At 46.2% G+C, this 17,386-nt stretch overlaps 1 protein-coding gene across 2 annotated transcripts in view; it reads right to left on the bottom strand.

The window, feature by feature from the left end:
- Positions 1-8,577, bottom strand: part of LOC137355933 (heterogeneous nuclear ribonucleoprotein U-like protein 2) — a 79,194-nt gene extending 70,617 nt beyond the window's left edge. For both annotated transcript variants that reach the window (XM_068021604.1, XM_068021605.1), the window contains exon 1: positions 7,786-8,577. In XM_068021604.1, the coding sequence (XP_067877705.1) occupies positions 7,786-8,338 (553 nt within the window). In that variant the 5' untranslated portion in view covers positions 8,339-8,577. The remainder of the gene's footprint in view (positions 1-7,785) is intronic.
- Between the last annotated feature and the right edge of the window lie 8,809 nt (positions 8,578-17,386).

The raw sequence follows: 17,386 nt of genomic DNA, 5'->3' as shown, positions 1-17,386 counted from the left end.
TGTCAATACAGACTGAATCAGAGTGAGAAACCCCTTCACAATGACACGACAGTTAGAGTAAACACAATCTGAATCAGAGTGAGAAACCCCTTCACACTGACACTACAGTTCGTGTCAACACAGACTGAATCAGAGTGAGAAACCCCTTCACATTGACACTACAGTTAGTGTCAACACAATCTGAATCAGAGTGAGAAACCCCTTCACACTGACACTACAGTTCGTGTCAACACAGACTGAATCAGAGTGAGAAACCCCTTCATACTGACACTACAGTTAGTGTAAACACAGACTGAATCAAAGAGAGAAATCCCTTCACACTGACACTACAGTTAGTGGAAACACAGACTGAATCAGAGTGAGAAACCCCTTCACACTGACACTACAGTTCGCGCAACAGAGAGTGAATCAAAGAGAGAAATCCCTTCACACTGACACTACAGTTAGTGTAAACACAGAATGAATCAGTGAGAAATCCCTTCACACTGACACGACAGTTACTGTAAATACAGAGTCGAACAGCAAGAGAAACCCCTTCACACTGACAGTTAATGCAAACACAATCTGAATCAGAGTGAGAAACCCCTTCACACTGACACTCCAGTTAGTGGAAATACAGAGTGAATCAGAGAGAGAAACCCCTTCACACTGACACTACAGTTAGTGTAAACACAGACTGAATCAGAGTGAGAAACCCCTTCACACTGACACTACAGTTCGTGTAACAGAGTGAATCAGAGTGATAAACCCCTTCACACTGACACTACAGTTCGTGTAAACACAGACTAAATCAGAGTGAGAAACCCCTTCACACTGACACCACAGTTAGTGTCAACACAGACTGAATCAGAGTGAGAAACCCCTTCATACTGACACTACAGTTAGTGTATACACAGACTGAATCAAAGAGAGAAATCCCTTCACACTGACACGACAGTTAGTGGAAACACAGACTGAATCAGAGAGAGAAACCCCTTCATACTGACACTACAGTTAGTGCAAACACAGACTGAATCAGAGTGAGAAAACCCTTCACACTGACACTACAGTTAGTGGAAATACAGAGTGAATCAGAGAGAGAAACCCCTTCACACTGACACTACAGTTGGTGTAAATACAGAGTGAATCAGCCTGGGAAACCCCTTCACACTGACACTGCAGTTAGTGTAAACACAATCTGAATCAGAGTGAGAAACCCCTTCACACTGACACTACAGTTAGTGTAAACACAGACTGAATCAGAGTGAGAAACCCCTTCACATTAACACTACAGTTATTGGAAATACAGGGTGAATCAGAGATAGAAACCCCTACACACTGACACTAGATAGTGTAAACACAGACCGAAGCAGAGTTAGAAACCCCTTCACACTGACACTACAGTTAGTGTAAACACAATCTGAATCAGATGGAGAAACCCCTTCATACTGACACGACAGTTAGTGTAAACACAGACTGAATCAGTGAGAAATCCCTTCACACTGACACGACAGTTACTGTAAATACAGAGTCGAACAGCAAGAGAAACCCCTTCACACTGACAGTTAATGCAAACACAATCTGAATCAGAGTGAGAAACCCCTTCACACTGACACTACAGTTAGTGGAAATACAGAGTGAATCAGAGAGAGAAACCCCTTCACACTGACACTACAGTTAGTGTAAACACAGACTGAATCAGAGTGAGAAACCCCTTCACACTGACACTACAGTTCGTGTAACAGAGAGTGAATCAGAGTGATAAACCCCTTCACACTGACACTACAGTTGGTGTAAACACAGACTGAATCAGAGTGAGAAACCCCTTCACACTGACACTACAGTTTGTGTAAACGCAGACTGAATCAGAGTGAGAAACCCCTTCACCCTGACACTACAGTTTGTGTAAACACAATCTGAATCACAGTGAGAAACCCCTTCACACTGACACTAGATAGTGTAAACACAGACCGAAGCAGAGTTAGAAACCCCTTCACACTGACACTACAGTTAGTGTAAACACAATCTGAATCAGATGGAGAAACCCCTTCATACTGACACGACAGTTAGTGTAAACACAGACTGAATCAGTGAGAAATTCCTTCACACTGACACGACAGTTACTGTAAATACAGAGTCGAACAGCAAGAGAAACCCCTTCACACTGACAGTTAATGCAAACACAATCTGAATCAGAGTGAGAAACCCCTTCACACTGACACTACAGTTAGTGGAAATACAGAGTGAATCAGAGTGAGAAACCCCTTCACACTGACACTGCAGTTAGTGTAAACACAGACTGAATCAGAGTGAGAAACCCCTTCACACTGACACTACAGTTCGTGTAACAGAGAGTGAATCAGAGTGATAAACCCCTTCACACTGACACTACAGTTGGTGTAAACACAGACTGAATCAGAGTGAGAAACCCCTTCACACTGACACAACAGTTAGTGTAAACACAGAGTGAATCAGAGTGAGAAACCCCTTCACACTGACACTACAGTTAGTGTGAACACAGACTGAATCAGAGTGAGAAACCCCTTCATACTGACACTACATTTAGTGTAAATACTGACTCAGAGTGAGAAACCCCTTCACACTGACACGACAGTTAGTGTAAACACAGACTGCAAGAGTGAGAAACCCCTTCACACTGACACTACAGTAAATATAAACAGTCTGAATCAGTGAGAAACCCCTTCACACTGACACTACAGTTAGTGTAAACACAGTATGAATCAGTGAGAAACCCCTTCACACAGACACTACAGTTAGTGTAAACACAGTCTGAGCCAGTGAGAAACCCCTTCACACTGACACTAGTTAGTGTAAACAGAGTGAATCAGAGTGAGAAACTCCTTCACAATGACACTAGTTAGTGTAAACACAGTCTGAATCAGAGTGAGAAACCCCTTCACACTGACACTACAGTTAGTGTAAACACAGTGAATCAGAGTGAGAAACTCCTTCACAATGACACTAGTTAGTGTAAACACAGAGTGAATCAGAGTAAGAAACCCCTTCACACTGACACTACAGTTAATGTAAACACAGAGTGAATCAGAGTGAGAAACCCCTTCACACTGACACGACAGTTAGTGTAAACACAGTGAATCAGAGTGAGAAACCCCTTCACACTGACACTACAGTTAGTGTAAACAGAGTCTGAATCAGTGAGAAACCCCTTCACACTGACACTACAGTAAGTGTAAACACAGACTGCAACAGAGTGAGAAACCCCTTCACACTGACACTACAGTAAGTGTAAAGACAGACTGCAACAGAGTGAGAAACCCCTTCATACTGACATGACAGTAAATGTAAACAGTCTGAATCAGTGAGAAACCCCTTCACACTGACACTACAGTTAGTGTAAACACAGTGAATCAGTGAGAAACCCCTTCACACTAACACTACAGTTAGTGTAAACACAGACTGAATCAGAGTGAGAAACCCCTTCACACTGACACTACAGTTCGTGTAACAGAGACTGAATCAGAGTGAGAAACCCCTTCACACTGACACTACAGTTAGTGTAAACACAGTGAATCAGAGTGAGAAACCCCTTCACACTAACACTACCGTTAGTATAAACAGAGTGAATCAGAGTGAGAAACCCCTTCATACTGACACGACAGTAAATGCAAACACAGTCTGAATCAGTGAGAAACCCCTTCACACTGACACTGCAGTTAGTGTAAACACAGTGAATCAGTGAGAAACCCCTTCACACTGACACTACAGTGAGTGTAAACACAGTCTGAATCAGTGAGAAACCCCTTCACACTGACACTACAGTTCGTGCAAACACAGTGAATCAGAGTGAGAAACCCCTTCATACTGACACTACAGTTGGTGTAAATACTGACTCAGAGTGAGAAACCCCTTCACACTGACATTGCAGTTAGTGTAAATACAGAGTGAATCAGCCTGGGAAACCCCTTCACACTGACACTACAGTTAGTGTAAACACAATCTGAATCAGAGTGAGAAACCCCTTCACACTGACACTACATTTAGTGTAAATACTGACTCAGAGTGAGAAACCCCTTCACACTGACATGACAGTTAGTGTAAATACAGAGTGAATCAGCCTGGGAAACCCCTTCACACTGACACTACAGTTACGGTAAACACAGAGTGAATCAGTGAGAAACCCCTTCACACTGACACTACAGTTAGTGTAAACACGGACTGAATCAGTGAGAAACCCCTTCACACTGACACTACAGTTAGTGTAAACAGTGAATCAGTGAGAAACCCCTTCACACTGACACTACAGTTAGTGTAAACACAGACTGAATCAGAGTGAGAAACCACTTCACACTGACACTACAGTTACTGTAAACACAGACTGAATCAGAGTGAGAAACCCCTTCACACTGACACTCCAGTTAGAGTAAACACAAACTGAATCAGAGTGAGAAACACCTTCACACTGACACTGCAGTTAGAGTAAACACAGTGAATCAGAGTGAGAAACCCCTTCACACTGACACTACAGTGAGTGTAAACACAGTGAATCAGAGTGAGAAACCCCTTCACACTGACACTACAGTTAGTGTAAACACAGAGTGAATCAGAGTGAGAAACCCTTTCACAGACACTACAGTTAGTGTAAACACAGTATGAATCAGTGAGAAACCCCTTCACACAGACACTACAGTAAGTGTAAACACAGTCTGAGCCAGTGAGAAACCCCTTCACACAGACACTACAGTAAGTGTAAACACAGTCTGAGCCAGTGAGAAACCCCTTCACACTGACACTAGTTAGTGTAAACACAGTGCATCAGAGTGAGAAACTCCTTCACAATGACACTAGTTAGTGTAAACACAGACTGAATCAGAGTGAGAAACCCCTTCACACTGACACTACAGTTAGTGTAAACACAGTGCATCAGAGTGAGAAACCCCTTCACACTGACTCTACAGTTAGTGTAAACACAGAGTGAATCAGAGTAAGAAACCCCTTCACACTGACACTACAGTTAATGTAAACACAGAGTTAATCAGTGAGAAACCCCTTCACACTGACACTACACTTAGTGTGAACACAGAGTGAATCAGAGTGAGAAACCCCTTCACACTGACACTACAGTTAGTGTAAACACAGTGAATCAGAGTGAGAAACCCCTTCACACTAACCCTACCGTTAGTGTAAACACAGAGTGAATCAGAGTGAGAAACCCCTTCACACTGACACTACAGTTAGTGTAAACAGAGTCTGAATCAGTGAGAAACCCCTTCACACTGACACCACAGTAAGTGTAAACACAGACTGCAACAGAGTGAGAAACCCTTTCACACTGACACTACAGTAAATGTAAACACAGTCTGAATCAGTGAGAAACCCCTTCACACTGACACTACAGTTAGTGTAAACAGTGAATCAGTGAGAAACCCCTTCACACTGACACGACAGTTAGTGTAAACAGTCTGAATCAGTGAGAAACCCCTTCATACTGACACGACAGTAAATGTAAACAGTCTGAATCAGTGAGAAACCCCTTCACACTGACACTACAGTTAGTGTAAACACAGTGAATCAGTGAGAAACCCCTTCACACTGACACTACAGTTAGTGTAAACACAGACTGAACCAGAGTGAGAAACCCCTTCACACTGACACTACAGTTAGTGTAAACACAGTGAATCAGTGAGAAACCCCTTCACACTGACACTACAGTTCGTGTCAACACAATCTGAATCAGAGTGAGAAACCCCTTCACACTGACACTGCAGTTCGTGTAACAGAGAGTGAATCAGAGTGATAAACCCCTGCACACTGACACGACAGTTAGTGTAAACACAGACTGAATCAGAGTGAGAAACCCCTTCACACTGACACTACAGTTAGTGTAAACACAGACTGAATCAGAGTGAGAAACCCCTTCACACTGACACTACAGTTAGTGTAAACACAGACTGAATCAGAGTGAGAAACCCCTTCACACTGACACTACAGTGAGTGGAAACACAGTCTGAATCAGTGAGAAACCCCTTCACACTGACACTACAGTTAGTGTAAACACAGTGAATCAGAGTGAGAAACCCCTTCACACTGACACTACAGTTAGTGTAAACACAGACTGAATCAGAGTGAGAAACCCCTTCACACTGACACTACAGTGAGTGGAAACACAGTCTGAATCAGTGAGAAACCCCTTCACACTGACACTACAGTTCGTGCAAACACAGTGAATCAGAGTGAGAAACCCCTTCACACTGACACTACAGTTCGTGTAAACAGACCGAATCAGAGTGAGAAACTCCTTCACACTGACACCAGTTAGTGTAAACACAGTCTGAATCAGTGAGAAACTCCTTCACACTGACACTACAGTTAGTGTAAACACAGAGAGAATCAGAATGAGAAACACCTTCACACTGATACTACAGTTCGTGTAAACACAGTCTGAATCAGTGAGAAACCCCTTCACACTGACACTACAGTTAGTGTAAACACAGACTGAATCAGAGTGAGAAACCCCTTCACACTGACACTAGTTTGTGTAAACACATTGAATCAGAGTGAGAAACTCCTTCACAATGACACTAGTTAGTGTAAACACAGTCTGAATCAGTGAGAAACCCCTTCACACTGACACTACAGTTAGTGTAAACACAGTCTGAATCAGCCTGGGAAACCCCTTCACACTGACACTGCAGTTAGTGTAAACACAATCTGAATCAGAGTGAGAAACCCCTTCACACTGACACTACAGTTAGTGTAAATACAGAGTGAATCAGCCTGGGAAACCCCTTCACACTGACACTACAGTTACTGTAAACACAGACTGAATCAGAGTGAGAAACCCCTTCATACTGACACTACATTTAGTGTAAATACTGCCTCAGAGTGAGAAACCCCTTCACACTGACACGACAGTTAGTGTAAATACAGAGTGAATCAGCCTGGGAAACCCCTTCACACTGACACTACAGTTAGTGCAAACAGAGTCTGAATCAGTGAGAAACCCCTTCACACTGACACTACAGTAAATGTAAACACAGTCTGAATCAGTGAGAAACCCCTTCACACTGACACTACAGTTAGTGTAAACACAGACTGAATCAGAGTGAGAAACCCCGTCACACCGACACAACAGTTAGTGTAAACACAGAGTGAATCAGTGAGAAACCCCTTCACACTGACACGACAGTTAATGTAAACACAGAGTGAATGAGTGCGAGAAATCCCTTCACACTGACACTACAGTTAGTGTAAACACAGTGAATCAGTGTGAGAAACGCCTTCACACTGACACTACAGTTAGTGTAAACACAGAGTGAATCAGTGTGAGAAACCCCTTCACACTGACACTAGTGTGTAAACAGTGAATCGGTGTGAGAAACGCCTTCACACTGACACTACAGTGTGTCAACACAGTGAATCAGTGTGAGAAACGCCTTCACACTGACACTGCAGTTAGTGTAAACACAGAGTGAATCAGTGTGAGAAACCCCTTCACACTGACACTAGTGTGTAAACACAGTGAATCAGTGAGAAACCCCTTCACACTGACACTACAGTGTGTAAACAGTGAATCAGTGTGAGAAACGCCTTCAGACTGACACTACAGTTAGTGTAAACACAGACTGAATCAGTGTGAGAAACCCCTTCACACTGACACTACAGTGTGTAAACACAGTGAATCAGAGTGAGAAACCCCTTCAGACTGACACGACAGTAAGTGTAAACACAGACTGAATCAGAGTGAGAAACCCCTTCACACTGACACTATAGTTACATTGGGAGGCCAGACTGAGTCCTCCAGCTTCCCGGCGGCCCAGAACTCACCGGCCTGGCTCTGCGGCTTCTCCCCGTTCTGCTCCTGGTTCTCCGCCAGCTCCGGCTCCTGGAGCTCGACCTCCATCCCCTCCTCCCGGGGCTTCTGTTCTTCCCCCTCCACCGAAGTCGGCTCAGCGGGTGGCGTCTCGGCCCCTCCCGACTCCCCGCCGTCCTGGCCCTGCCCGCTAGGCCGCGCCTCCTCCGCGGGCTCGCCTTCACCGGCCGGCCGCTCCCCGGCACCCTCGGGCCGTCCGCCGGGCTCAATCGAGGCCGCCTCTGCCTCCTCCTCGTCCTCCTCCTCCTCTTCGGCCAGCAGCTCGTCCTCGTCGTCATCCTCGTCGTCGTCGTCGTCCGCGGCGGCCCCCGGGTCGTAGGCTCGACTAGGCCGCGGCTCGTCGCCGCCGGCTCCTCCGCCGCCTCCTCCTCCCTCCTCCGACAGAAGCTCGGCGTCTAGGGCCTCCTGTAACCGCTGGGCCAGCTCAGCTTTGAGGCCGCGGATGTCGAGGCCCCGCTCCTGGAGCTCCTGCCTCAGCTCGGCCACCTTCATCTTCTTGACGTCCATCCTGGACGAGCTGCTCGTGGAGGGGGTGAGTCAGGAAAAGAAACCCACCGGGCCCTCACTCGCCGCGCCAAAAAGTACAGAAAAAAATACTCGCCGACTGCGTTGGTTTACTTTTGAATTTTAACCGTTTTTTTGCCTCCCCCTTAACGGCCGAATATTTTTTTTTTGAAAAAAAAACAAAATGGCGCCACCTTCCCCACAGCACCGAGCGCCGCTGCGCGCCTTTTTCCCACCCCCTCCCCTTGCGACCTCACGACGCCGTTACGGCTGTCCCGATTGGCCGAGTCGCTGGGCCGCCGGGCGGATCCACTTTGTGCCGCACCAATGACTGGCCTCGGCCCATCCGACCCTGCCTTCCACCTCCTTCCCGCATCAGTTGCAAGGCCAATCCTTATTGGTGGCTGGTTCGGATAAGTGGCGAGGGGAGCCAATGGGATTCCCCGAGACATTTCCCAACCGCCTGCCCGTTGCTCGCTAGGGCCGCTGGGAAATGTAGTCTTTCTACCGCCTCTGGTCTCCATTCTCCTCATCAGGAGAGGCCATTCAGCCCCTCTAACGAGTGTCAAGGACGTGCATTCATACAGCCCCTTGCACTGCCTCAGCACTTCTCCATGCACTTTCCAGCCCCTGAAGGACTTTTGAAGTGCAGGCACTCTCAATGTGGGAGAAACAGTTGCCAATCTGCACACAGCAAGATCCCACAAACAGCAATGAGATAAATGATCGGATAATCTGATGTCAGTCGAACGATAAATGTTGGCCCAGGGCAGCGTGGAGAACTTTGGTGCTCTGCTTGAAGACGGCAGCCGTGGGATCTTTTGTGTCCGCCCCAGCGTGTAGCCGGGGGTCTCGATTTAATGTCTCGTCCAAGAGATAGCCACTGCAACAGTACAGCACCCTCTCAGTACTGGCACCATCAGACTAGTTTTTTGTGTTGAAGTTTCTGGAGTCGGTCCTGAACCCACAATCGTTTGATTTAGAGGCGAGAATGCTGTTGACTGAGCCACAGTTGACGTCTTAATCTTGTTCCCGCCATTGTATCTTAACTCCATCCAAGAACTTTGGTTTCTTCACCCTTGCCTAAATCTATCAAGCAGAGTTTTGAAATTTTCAATTGGCCCCCAGCCGCAACAGCGTTTTGTGGGGGTTGCGTCAGGGCGTTCTAGATTCTCACGATGAAGAGTGTTCCAGCTAATGCCCTGTACCTTAATTTTTGCAGCAACTCTCTCAAGTGGCTCCTCAGCAAATGACTTCTGGAAATCTATTATGTAAACAACATTATAGTATTTCCTTCATTAATACACTTTTTAACCCAATAGATTCAAATGAGGCAAGTCACAGCCTTCCTGCAACAAATCCACACTCTCTGTCCCTGATTAACCTGTGCCTTTCTAAATGTTTGCTGATTTTGACCTTCACTGTAAAAGTCTAGAAATTTCCCCATAATCAAGGTAAAACCAACTGGCCTGTGAGTGGTGTCCAATAGAAATTATGAACTAACTGCAGTTAAGGCTAAGGCAACACCATTATAGCACAAATTTTAGTCAAAAATGCCTTACGCAGAATGCAGGTAAATGTAAGGAGAGACTCACGTTTATATGCAACATCAGAACGTGAAGGAGAGAGTTTCTCCTGGTGGGAAATCAGTCATGAATAAGATGTATGAGGCCAGACTGGAGCACAGAAAGCTAAGAGGAGATTTAATCAAGTGTTTTAGTGTTTTTTTCAACTCATGAAGGGTGTTTTGATAGGATGAATCGGGGGTCAGTCACAAAGTGACAATTTTAACGACACACAAAGACTGAGGAGAGAGCTTAGGAGACATTTCTTGACCGAGAGGGTGCTTGGAGTAGAGACTGCGTTGCTACTGGGAGTGGTTGTAGCAGAGAACACTGCATCTTTGATGGAAAAAGTAGACAGAGATTTGAAGCAGAAGAAGATACAAGGGTATGAGGAGAGAGTGGGATAATGGGATTTGTTGCGGACTGCTCGCACCAACACGATGGGCCAAATGGCCTCATAGCCATGCCTTTGTTACCTCCAGAGTCGACTATTCCAATGTTTGCACCCTCCGTAAACTTCAGTTCATACCAAACTCTGCTGCCTGTATCCTAACGCGCACCAAAAAGTCCCCTTTACCATCACCCCCTATGCTCCCTGACCCACGTTGACTCCTGGTTCAGCAGCACCTCAATTTTACAATGCTCGTCCTTGTGTTCAAATCCCTCCATGGCCTTGTCCGCTCCCTATCTCTGCAACCTCCTACAACCCTCCGAGATCTCTGCACTCCTTCAATTCTTGCCTCTTTTGCTTCCTTTTTCATCTCTCCATCATTGGCGGCCGTGCCTTCAGCTGCCTGGGGCCCTAAGCTCTGGAATTCCCTCCCTCACCCTCTCTGCCTCTCTCTCTCTCTGTGTCCTCCTTTATGATCGACATCTTCGATCAAGCTTCAGGTTACCTGTCCTCATATCTCCTATGTGACCCGATGTCAAAAATTCTGTTTAATACGCTCCTGGGAAGCGCCTGGGGACATTTTACTACATTAAAGGCACTATACAAATGCAGGTAGCTGTTGGTATAAACTTCGATAGTTACTTGGAATGAAGGTGCATCAGCTTTATCCTGATAAATTATATCGATTTACATCAGAAATCGGAGCAGGAATAGGCCATTCAGCCCTTTGAGCCTGTTTTGCCAGTCAGTATGATCGTGGCTGATCATCTGAGTCAGCTCCACCTTCCCTCACTATCCCCATATCCCTTCATTCTCTTAGTATCCAAAAATCAATATATTTGGCGACCAAACATCCGCAGCCCTCTGGGGTGGAGAATTCCAAAGATTCACAACCCTCTGAGTGAAGAAATTTCTCCCCATCTCAGTCCGAAATGGCCACCCCCTCACCCTCAGACCCTGACCCCCAGCTCTAGACTCTCCAGCCAGCGAGGAGACATCCTTCCATCATCTACCCTTTAAAACTTTATTCTATGTTTCAATGAGATTGCCTCTCATTCTTGTAAATTCCAGGCGATATAGCCCCAGTCTACGCAATCTCTCTTCATCGCAGGAATCAGTCCACTGAACCTTCGCTGCCCTCCATTCATGAAGACCCTTCCTTACGTACGGGGACTAAAACTCTCCACTGTACTCTGGGTGTGGTCTCACCAAAGGCCGATATGCTGGTAGTAAGACTTCTTCACTCTCAAACCCTACTGTGATAAAAGCCAGCGCACCATTTGTCTTCCTAATCGCACGCTGCACCTGCATGTTAATTTACTATGATTCCCGTACAAGGACGCACAGGTCCCTCTGAATACCAACATTTCCCAGTCTTTAAATAAAATTCAGTGCAATAGAGTTGTAGCACATAGGGGAACATGGTTGGAAGAAAAGATGGCTTTGTAATCTATGGTGTGTTTTTTTTTTCAAACTGAGCAACTTTCATTGGTTTTCTGGAGTGCATGAAATTAGGAATGAGATCCTGTTGGTTAGCAGGAAAGAAATTGGGGATGGCAGCACAGTGATACTGGAGGATACTGGACTAATGATTCAGAGACATGTGTTGAAATCCCGCCACAGCAGCTAGGCAATTTCAATCCAATAAATCAGGAACAAATAACTAGTCTCAGTAATAGTGACTACAAACCTACCAGATTGGTGTAAAAACCCATCTGGTTCACTTCCTTTAAAAAAAGAGGGAGAAATTAGAATAAACTAGCAAGAAATATAAAGACAGAGAGTAAGAGCTTCTATATATAAAAAAAGAGAGTAGCTGAAGTAAACATTGGTGCCTTAGGGGGTGAGACTGGGGAGTTAATAACAGGAAACAAGGAAATGACAGAGACTTTGAACAAATATTTTGCATCTGCCTTCATGGTAGAAGACACGAAAAGCATCCCAATAATAGTGGAAAAATCAGGGGGCAAAAGAGAGGGAGGAACTTAAAACAATCACTATCACTGGAGAAAAAATACGAGGAAAACGAATGGGACTGAAGGCTGACAAGTCCCTGCAACTGATGGCCTGCATCCGAAGGTCTTAAAAGAAATGGATGCAGAGATAGTGGATGCATTGGTTGTAAATCTTCCAAAATTCCCCAGATTCTGGATAAGTCCCAGCGAATTGGTAAATGGTAAATGTGACAACTCTATTCAAGAAAGGAGGGAGACAGAAAGCAGGAAACTATAGGCCAGTTTAGCCTAACATCTGGCAGTGGGGAAATGCTGGAATCTGTTATTAAGGCAGTTGTAGCAGGACATTTAGAAAATTATAATGTAATTAGGCAGAGTCAACATGGTTTTATGAAAGGGAAGTCGTATTTGATAAATTTATTAGAGTTCTTTGAGGAAGTAACAAGCAGAGTGGGTAAAGAGGAACGATTTCCAAAAGGCATTCGACAAGTTAGGAGCGTTGGGTGTAATATATTAGCATGGATAGAGGATTGGCTAATTAATAGAAAACAGACAGTCGGGATAAATGGGTCATTTTCAGATTGGAAAACTGTAACTCGTGGAGTGTCACAGGGATCAGTGCTGGGGCTTCAACTATTTACAATCTATATTAATGGCTTGGATGAAGGGGCATTGTAGCCAAATGTGCTGAGCTTACAAAGACAGGCAGGAAAGCAAGTCGTGAGGAGGACACAGAGAGTCTGCAAAGGTTAAGTGAGTGGGCTAAAAATTGGCAGATTCATGGGACAATGTGAGGTTATCCACTTTGGCAGGAAGGATAGAAAAGCAGAATATTATTTAAATGGAGAGAGGCTACAGAATGCTACAGTACAGAGGGATCTGGGTGTCCTTGTACATGAAACACAAAAAGTTAGCATGCAGGTACAGCAAGAATTAGGAAGGCAAATGGAATGTCGGCCTTTATTGCAAAGGGGGATGGAGTCTTGCTGCAACTGTACAGGGCGTAGGTGAGACCACACCTAGAGTACTGTGTACAGTTTTGGTCTCCTTATTTAAGGAGGGATATACTGACAACATTCCGGCAATAGTACTGAAGACCTGTGCTCCAGAACTTGCCGCGCCCCTAGCCAAGCTGTTCCAGTACAGCTACAACACTGGCATCTACCCTGCAATGTGGAAAATTGCCCAGGTATGTCCTGTGCACAAAAAGCAGGACAAATCCAACCCGGCCAACTACCGCCCCATTAGCCTACTCTCAATCATCAGTAAAGGGCAGCACAGTGGCGCAGTGGTTAGCACCGCAGCCTCACAGCTCCAGTGACCCGGGTTCAATTCTGGGTACTGCCTGTGTGGAGTTTGCAAGTTCTCCCTGTGTCTGTGTGGGTTTCCTCCGGGTGCTCCGGTTTCCTCCCACATGCCAAAGACTTGCAGGTTGATAGGTAAATTGGCCATTATAAATTGCCCCTAGTATAGGTAGGTGGTAGGGAAATATAGGGACAAGTGGGGATGTGGTAGGAATATGGAATTAGTGTAGGATTAGTATAAATGGGTGGTTGATGGTCGGCACAGACTCGGTGGGCCGAAGGGCCTGTTTCAGTGCTGTATCTCTAAACTAAACTAAAAGTGATGGAAGGTGTCATCAACAGTGCCATCAAGCGGCACTTGCTTAGCAACAACCTGCTCAGTGATGCTCAGTTTGGGTTCCGCCAGGGCCAGTCAGCTCCTGACCTCATTACAGCCTTGGTTCAAACATGGACAAAAGAGCTGAACTCAAGAGGTGAGGTGAGAGTGACTGCCCTGGACTTAGTGTGCTTTTTAAAAAAAAGAGGTCTTCGGACGGTCTTTTGGGCTTGGTTTGTAAATAACTCTTACTGGAAGTCCTTTCTCTTCAGCTAAATACCCAGCGGGGCTTTTTGACCTGAGGAGGATGTTTACTGAGAAGTGCCAGGTCAAGATTTATAGGGGTCAGGAGGCTTGACTCTTGAGATATTGTTCTTGGTTTAATTTTGGACAGTGAGTTGGGGTTTGGACAGTGTTTTGAAAGGAGTTTCAGAATCAAACTGCCAAGGACAAAACCCAACTCAGCCTTTTCCATCTCTGAAAAGTCTGCCAGCTTTTCCAACTCATTGAGAAACTCTTAGAAGCGAGGGTAAGAAATAGAGAAATTGATGCTGCATTCCTCCTGAAAGGCCTGCCAAACTGATCTTCAACGTATCCTGAAAAGAACTGTTCCAGAAAGATCCCAGTGACAGCTGTCTATGTGTATTTGGGACACCAAACCAGAAAAGGGAAAACTGACATCTTTCCATTTCTTCTCTTTTCTTCTTCAAGAATTAGCAAGTATTTGGCCAAAGTAATCTTTTTGTCTTTTTTTCATAACAGAGCTCTAAAGAGAAAATCTCTATTTTTCGGTGTGAGGGATGAAGGTAAAAAGGGCACTTTCATATTTCAATCTGTGTGTTAATGCTTTGCTTCATTACTGGTTAAGTCTTGTTTTATAATAAACTGATAATTTTGCTGTTTATTACAGAAACCTGTTTGGTGTATTTTATTCTGGGATAAAAATACAGTCTATGATTGACCGTATCAGTAACTGGGTAAACATTTCAATATATGTTGTGACCTGTGGAGAAGTGGAGATCGAAGAAACAGTGCACTCCTCCCGCCTCGGTCATTACAACAGTTTCAATATTAGGGGTCTCTAATTTAAGATGGAAATGAGGAGGAATTTCTTCTATCAGAGGGTTGTTAATCTTTGGAATTCTCTACTCCAGAGAGCAGTGGAGACTGGGTCATTGAATATATTCAAGGCTGAGTTAGACAGATTTTTGATCTATAAGAGTTATAGGGGACAGGCAGGAAAGTGGAGTTGAGGCCACGATCAGATCAGCCATGATCTTATTGAATGGCGGAGCAGGCTCGAGGGGCTGAATGGCCTCCTCCTGCTCCTATTTCTTATGCACACTAACGATCCTTAGGGAAGGAAATCTGCTGCCCTGACCTGATCTGGCCTACATGTGACTCCAGACCCACAGCAATGTGGGCTCAATCTTAACCACCCTTTTAAATGGCCTCGTAAGCCTCGGTTGTACCACCTATGACAAAGGACTGCAGCGGTTCAAGAAAGTGGCTCACCCCGCCCGCCCCCCCCCCCACCTTCTCGAAACCAATTAGAGATGGGTTATAAATGCTCGGCCTTTCCAATGGCGCCCACTACCCACGAATGAGAAAAAAACAGGAGTAGGAATTATGGGCGTCTTGGTGATTGGGATTGAGTTACAGTGTCCCACCAAGTTCAGTTCGGGGCCATTCTGTTCATTGTGCAAATCAATGATTTAGGTACAGGCCAGGAGGGGGTGGCATAGAAATTTACCAATTAAACTATAAAAATTAGTTCCTTAAAAGCCCAAAGGATGCTTGAAAAAAAGGATATTGATCAGATGGGGGAATGGACTAAAAGGTGCCAGATAGAATTTCATGTCAGTCGGTGCATGGTGATATATTTTGGTTCACCAAAACTGGAAGTCGGCTGAGTTTTTGAGCGCTTTGCAGCCAATGAGTGACGGGAGGATAATGACAGGGAACGTCAGCAGGATATTAGGATCTGTAGGCAGCGACTCTACTCTCGATGGTTTCGGTGCTGCTGGCCAAGCTGTTTCCAGCTGAAACATCGGGGGGGGGCCAGTGTACTGACTCTTACACTGGGATCCTGCACCATCCTGGGCCACTGACCAGTGACTGGAGACTAACACCACCCCCGCCCCAACCCGAAACCCTACCCCAACCACTGGAGTTCCCAACCCTCCCGGATGTGCCGTGGGAAGACAGGGCGCCCAGAGGATGGGCCAATGGCGGAGGAGGCCGGAAGTCATGTGATGAAGCCTCCAAGAATATAGCCAACCAGAGCTGACAACCCTACTGAGTGCGAGTGTGAACACTGCTGTGTGGTACTGAGCCACACGGAACAGGAACGACCAGGGGCCTTGTGTTTCAGGCCCCTTCCTGCCATCCGCCCTGCTGATTTCCGTCACCTCCTACATCCCTACAGGACGTCTCAAACTCACTGTCACCGTAACTCCAGCTCACAGTGCATTCGCCCCGCTGTGCACTGTCGTGTTGATCCCAAGCTCTGGATTCCTGGATAATTTTTTTTTGGTGCGATAGTTGGTCAAGGAATAAATATTGGCTCCAGAACACTGGGGGAGATCTCCCCACTCCCCCACGCCCCCCCCCCCCCCCCCCCCCCGCCCCCGCTCATTCCAATATTGGCCATGGGAACCTTTACGTCCACCTGAGAGGGCAGACGGGGCCTCGGTTTAATACCTTAACTGAAAGATGGTGCCTCCGACAGTGCGGCACTCCCTCAGTACTGGCACTGGGAGTGTTCGGCCTGGATTTTTGTGCTCACGTCTCTGGAGTGGGACTCGAACCCGCAACCTTCTGACGTCAGAGGCAAGAGAGAGTGCTACCCACTGAACCTCCACTCTCTTCCACCCACAATCTACCACGAGTTTGCTGGTCTCCGATGGCGGTGGCAGTGAGGGGCACTGCAATCAGCCTCGGCGCCTGTGTTAGTCGAGTGGGGGAAGGGTGGAATATCTTCCTGGGTCCCAGCAACCACCACCCCAGTGAAAAGTGAGGATGTCAGAAGGAGGCCAGGATCGGGAGCTGGGCTCAGGGTTCCTGCCGACAGTTTAATAATGGATGAGGGAGAGAGTGTTTCTGGTGCCTATGAAACCCGTTCCCCTGCGGGAGTCAACGTTCCCTGGGAAAGGAGGAGGAACTGCCCCCCCCCCCCTCCCACTACACAGCTGCTCAGGCCCACTGAACCCTGACAACCAGTCATTCAGGGTGACAATTGATCAAGTCCTGCTCTTGATTATACCGAGCATTCTTAGGCCCCGGCCTCACAAACAAACAGATGCAGCCTGGGTCTCCCGGGCCTTTGTTTCCACGGTAACCTCTGCAGGATCCCAGCTGCCTGACTTCTGCTTTGTCAATGGCCTCTTGGGAGTTGGGGGTCACTGATGGAAGCAGAGGGATAGGCGGATCGAGACATGGAGAGAGATAGATAGACAGAAAGAGACAGAGATAGACATAACGAGATAGAGAGAGACTGAGATAGATAGATAGAGAGAAA

This window comes from Heterodontus francisci, chromosome 44, assembly GCF_036365525.1.
Source record: "Heterodontus francisci isolate sHetFra1 chromosome 44, sHetFra1.hap1, whole genome shotgun sequence".
Lineage (NCBI taxonomy): Eukaryota > Metazoa > Chordata > Chondrichthyes > Heterodontiformes > Heterodontidae > Heterodontus > Heterodontus francisci.
Note: the sequence above shows the minus strand (reverse complement) of the source record. Positions and strands in the feature narration are given on the sequence as shown.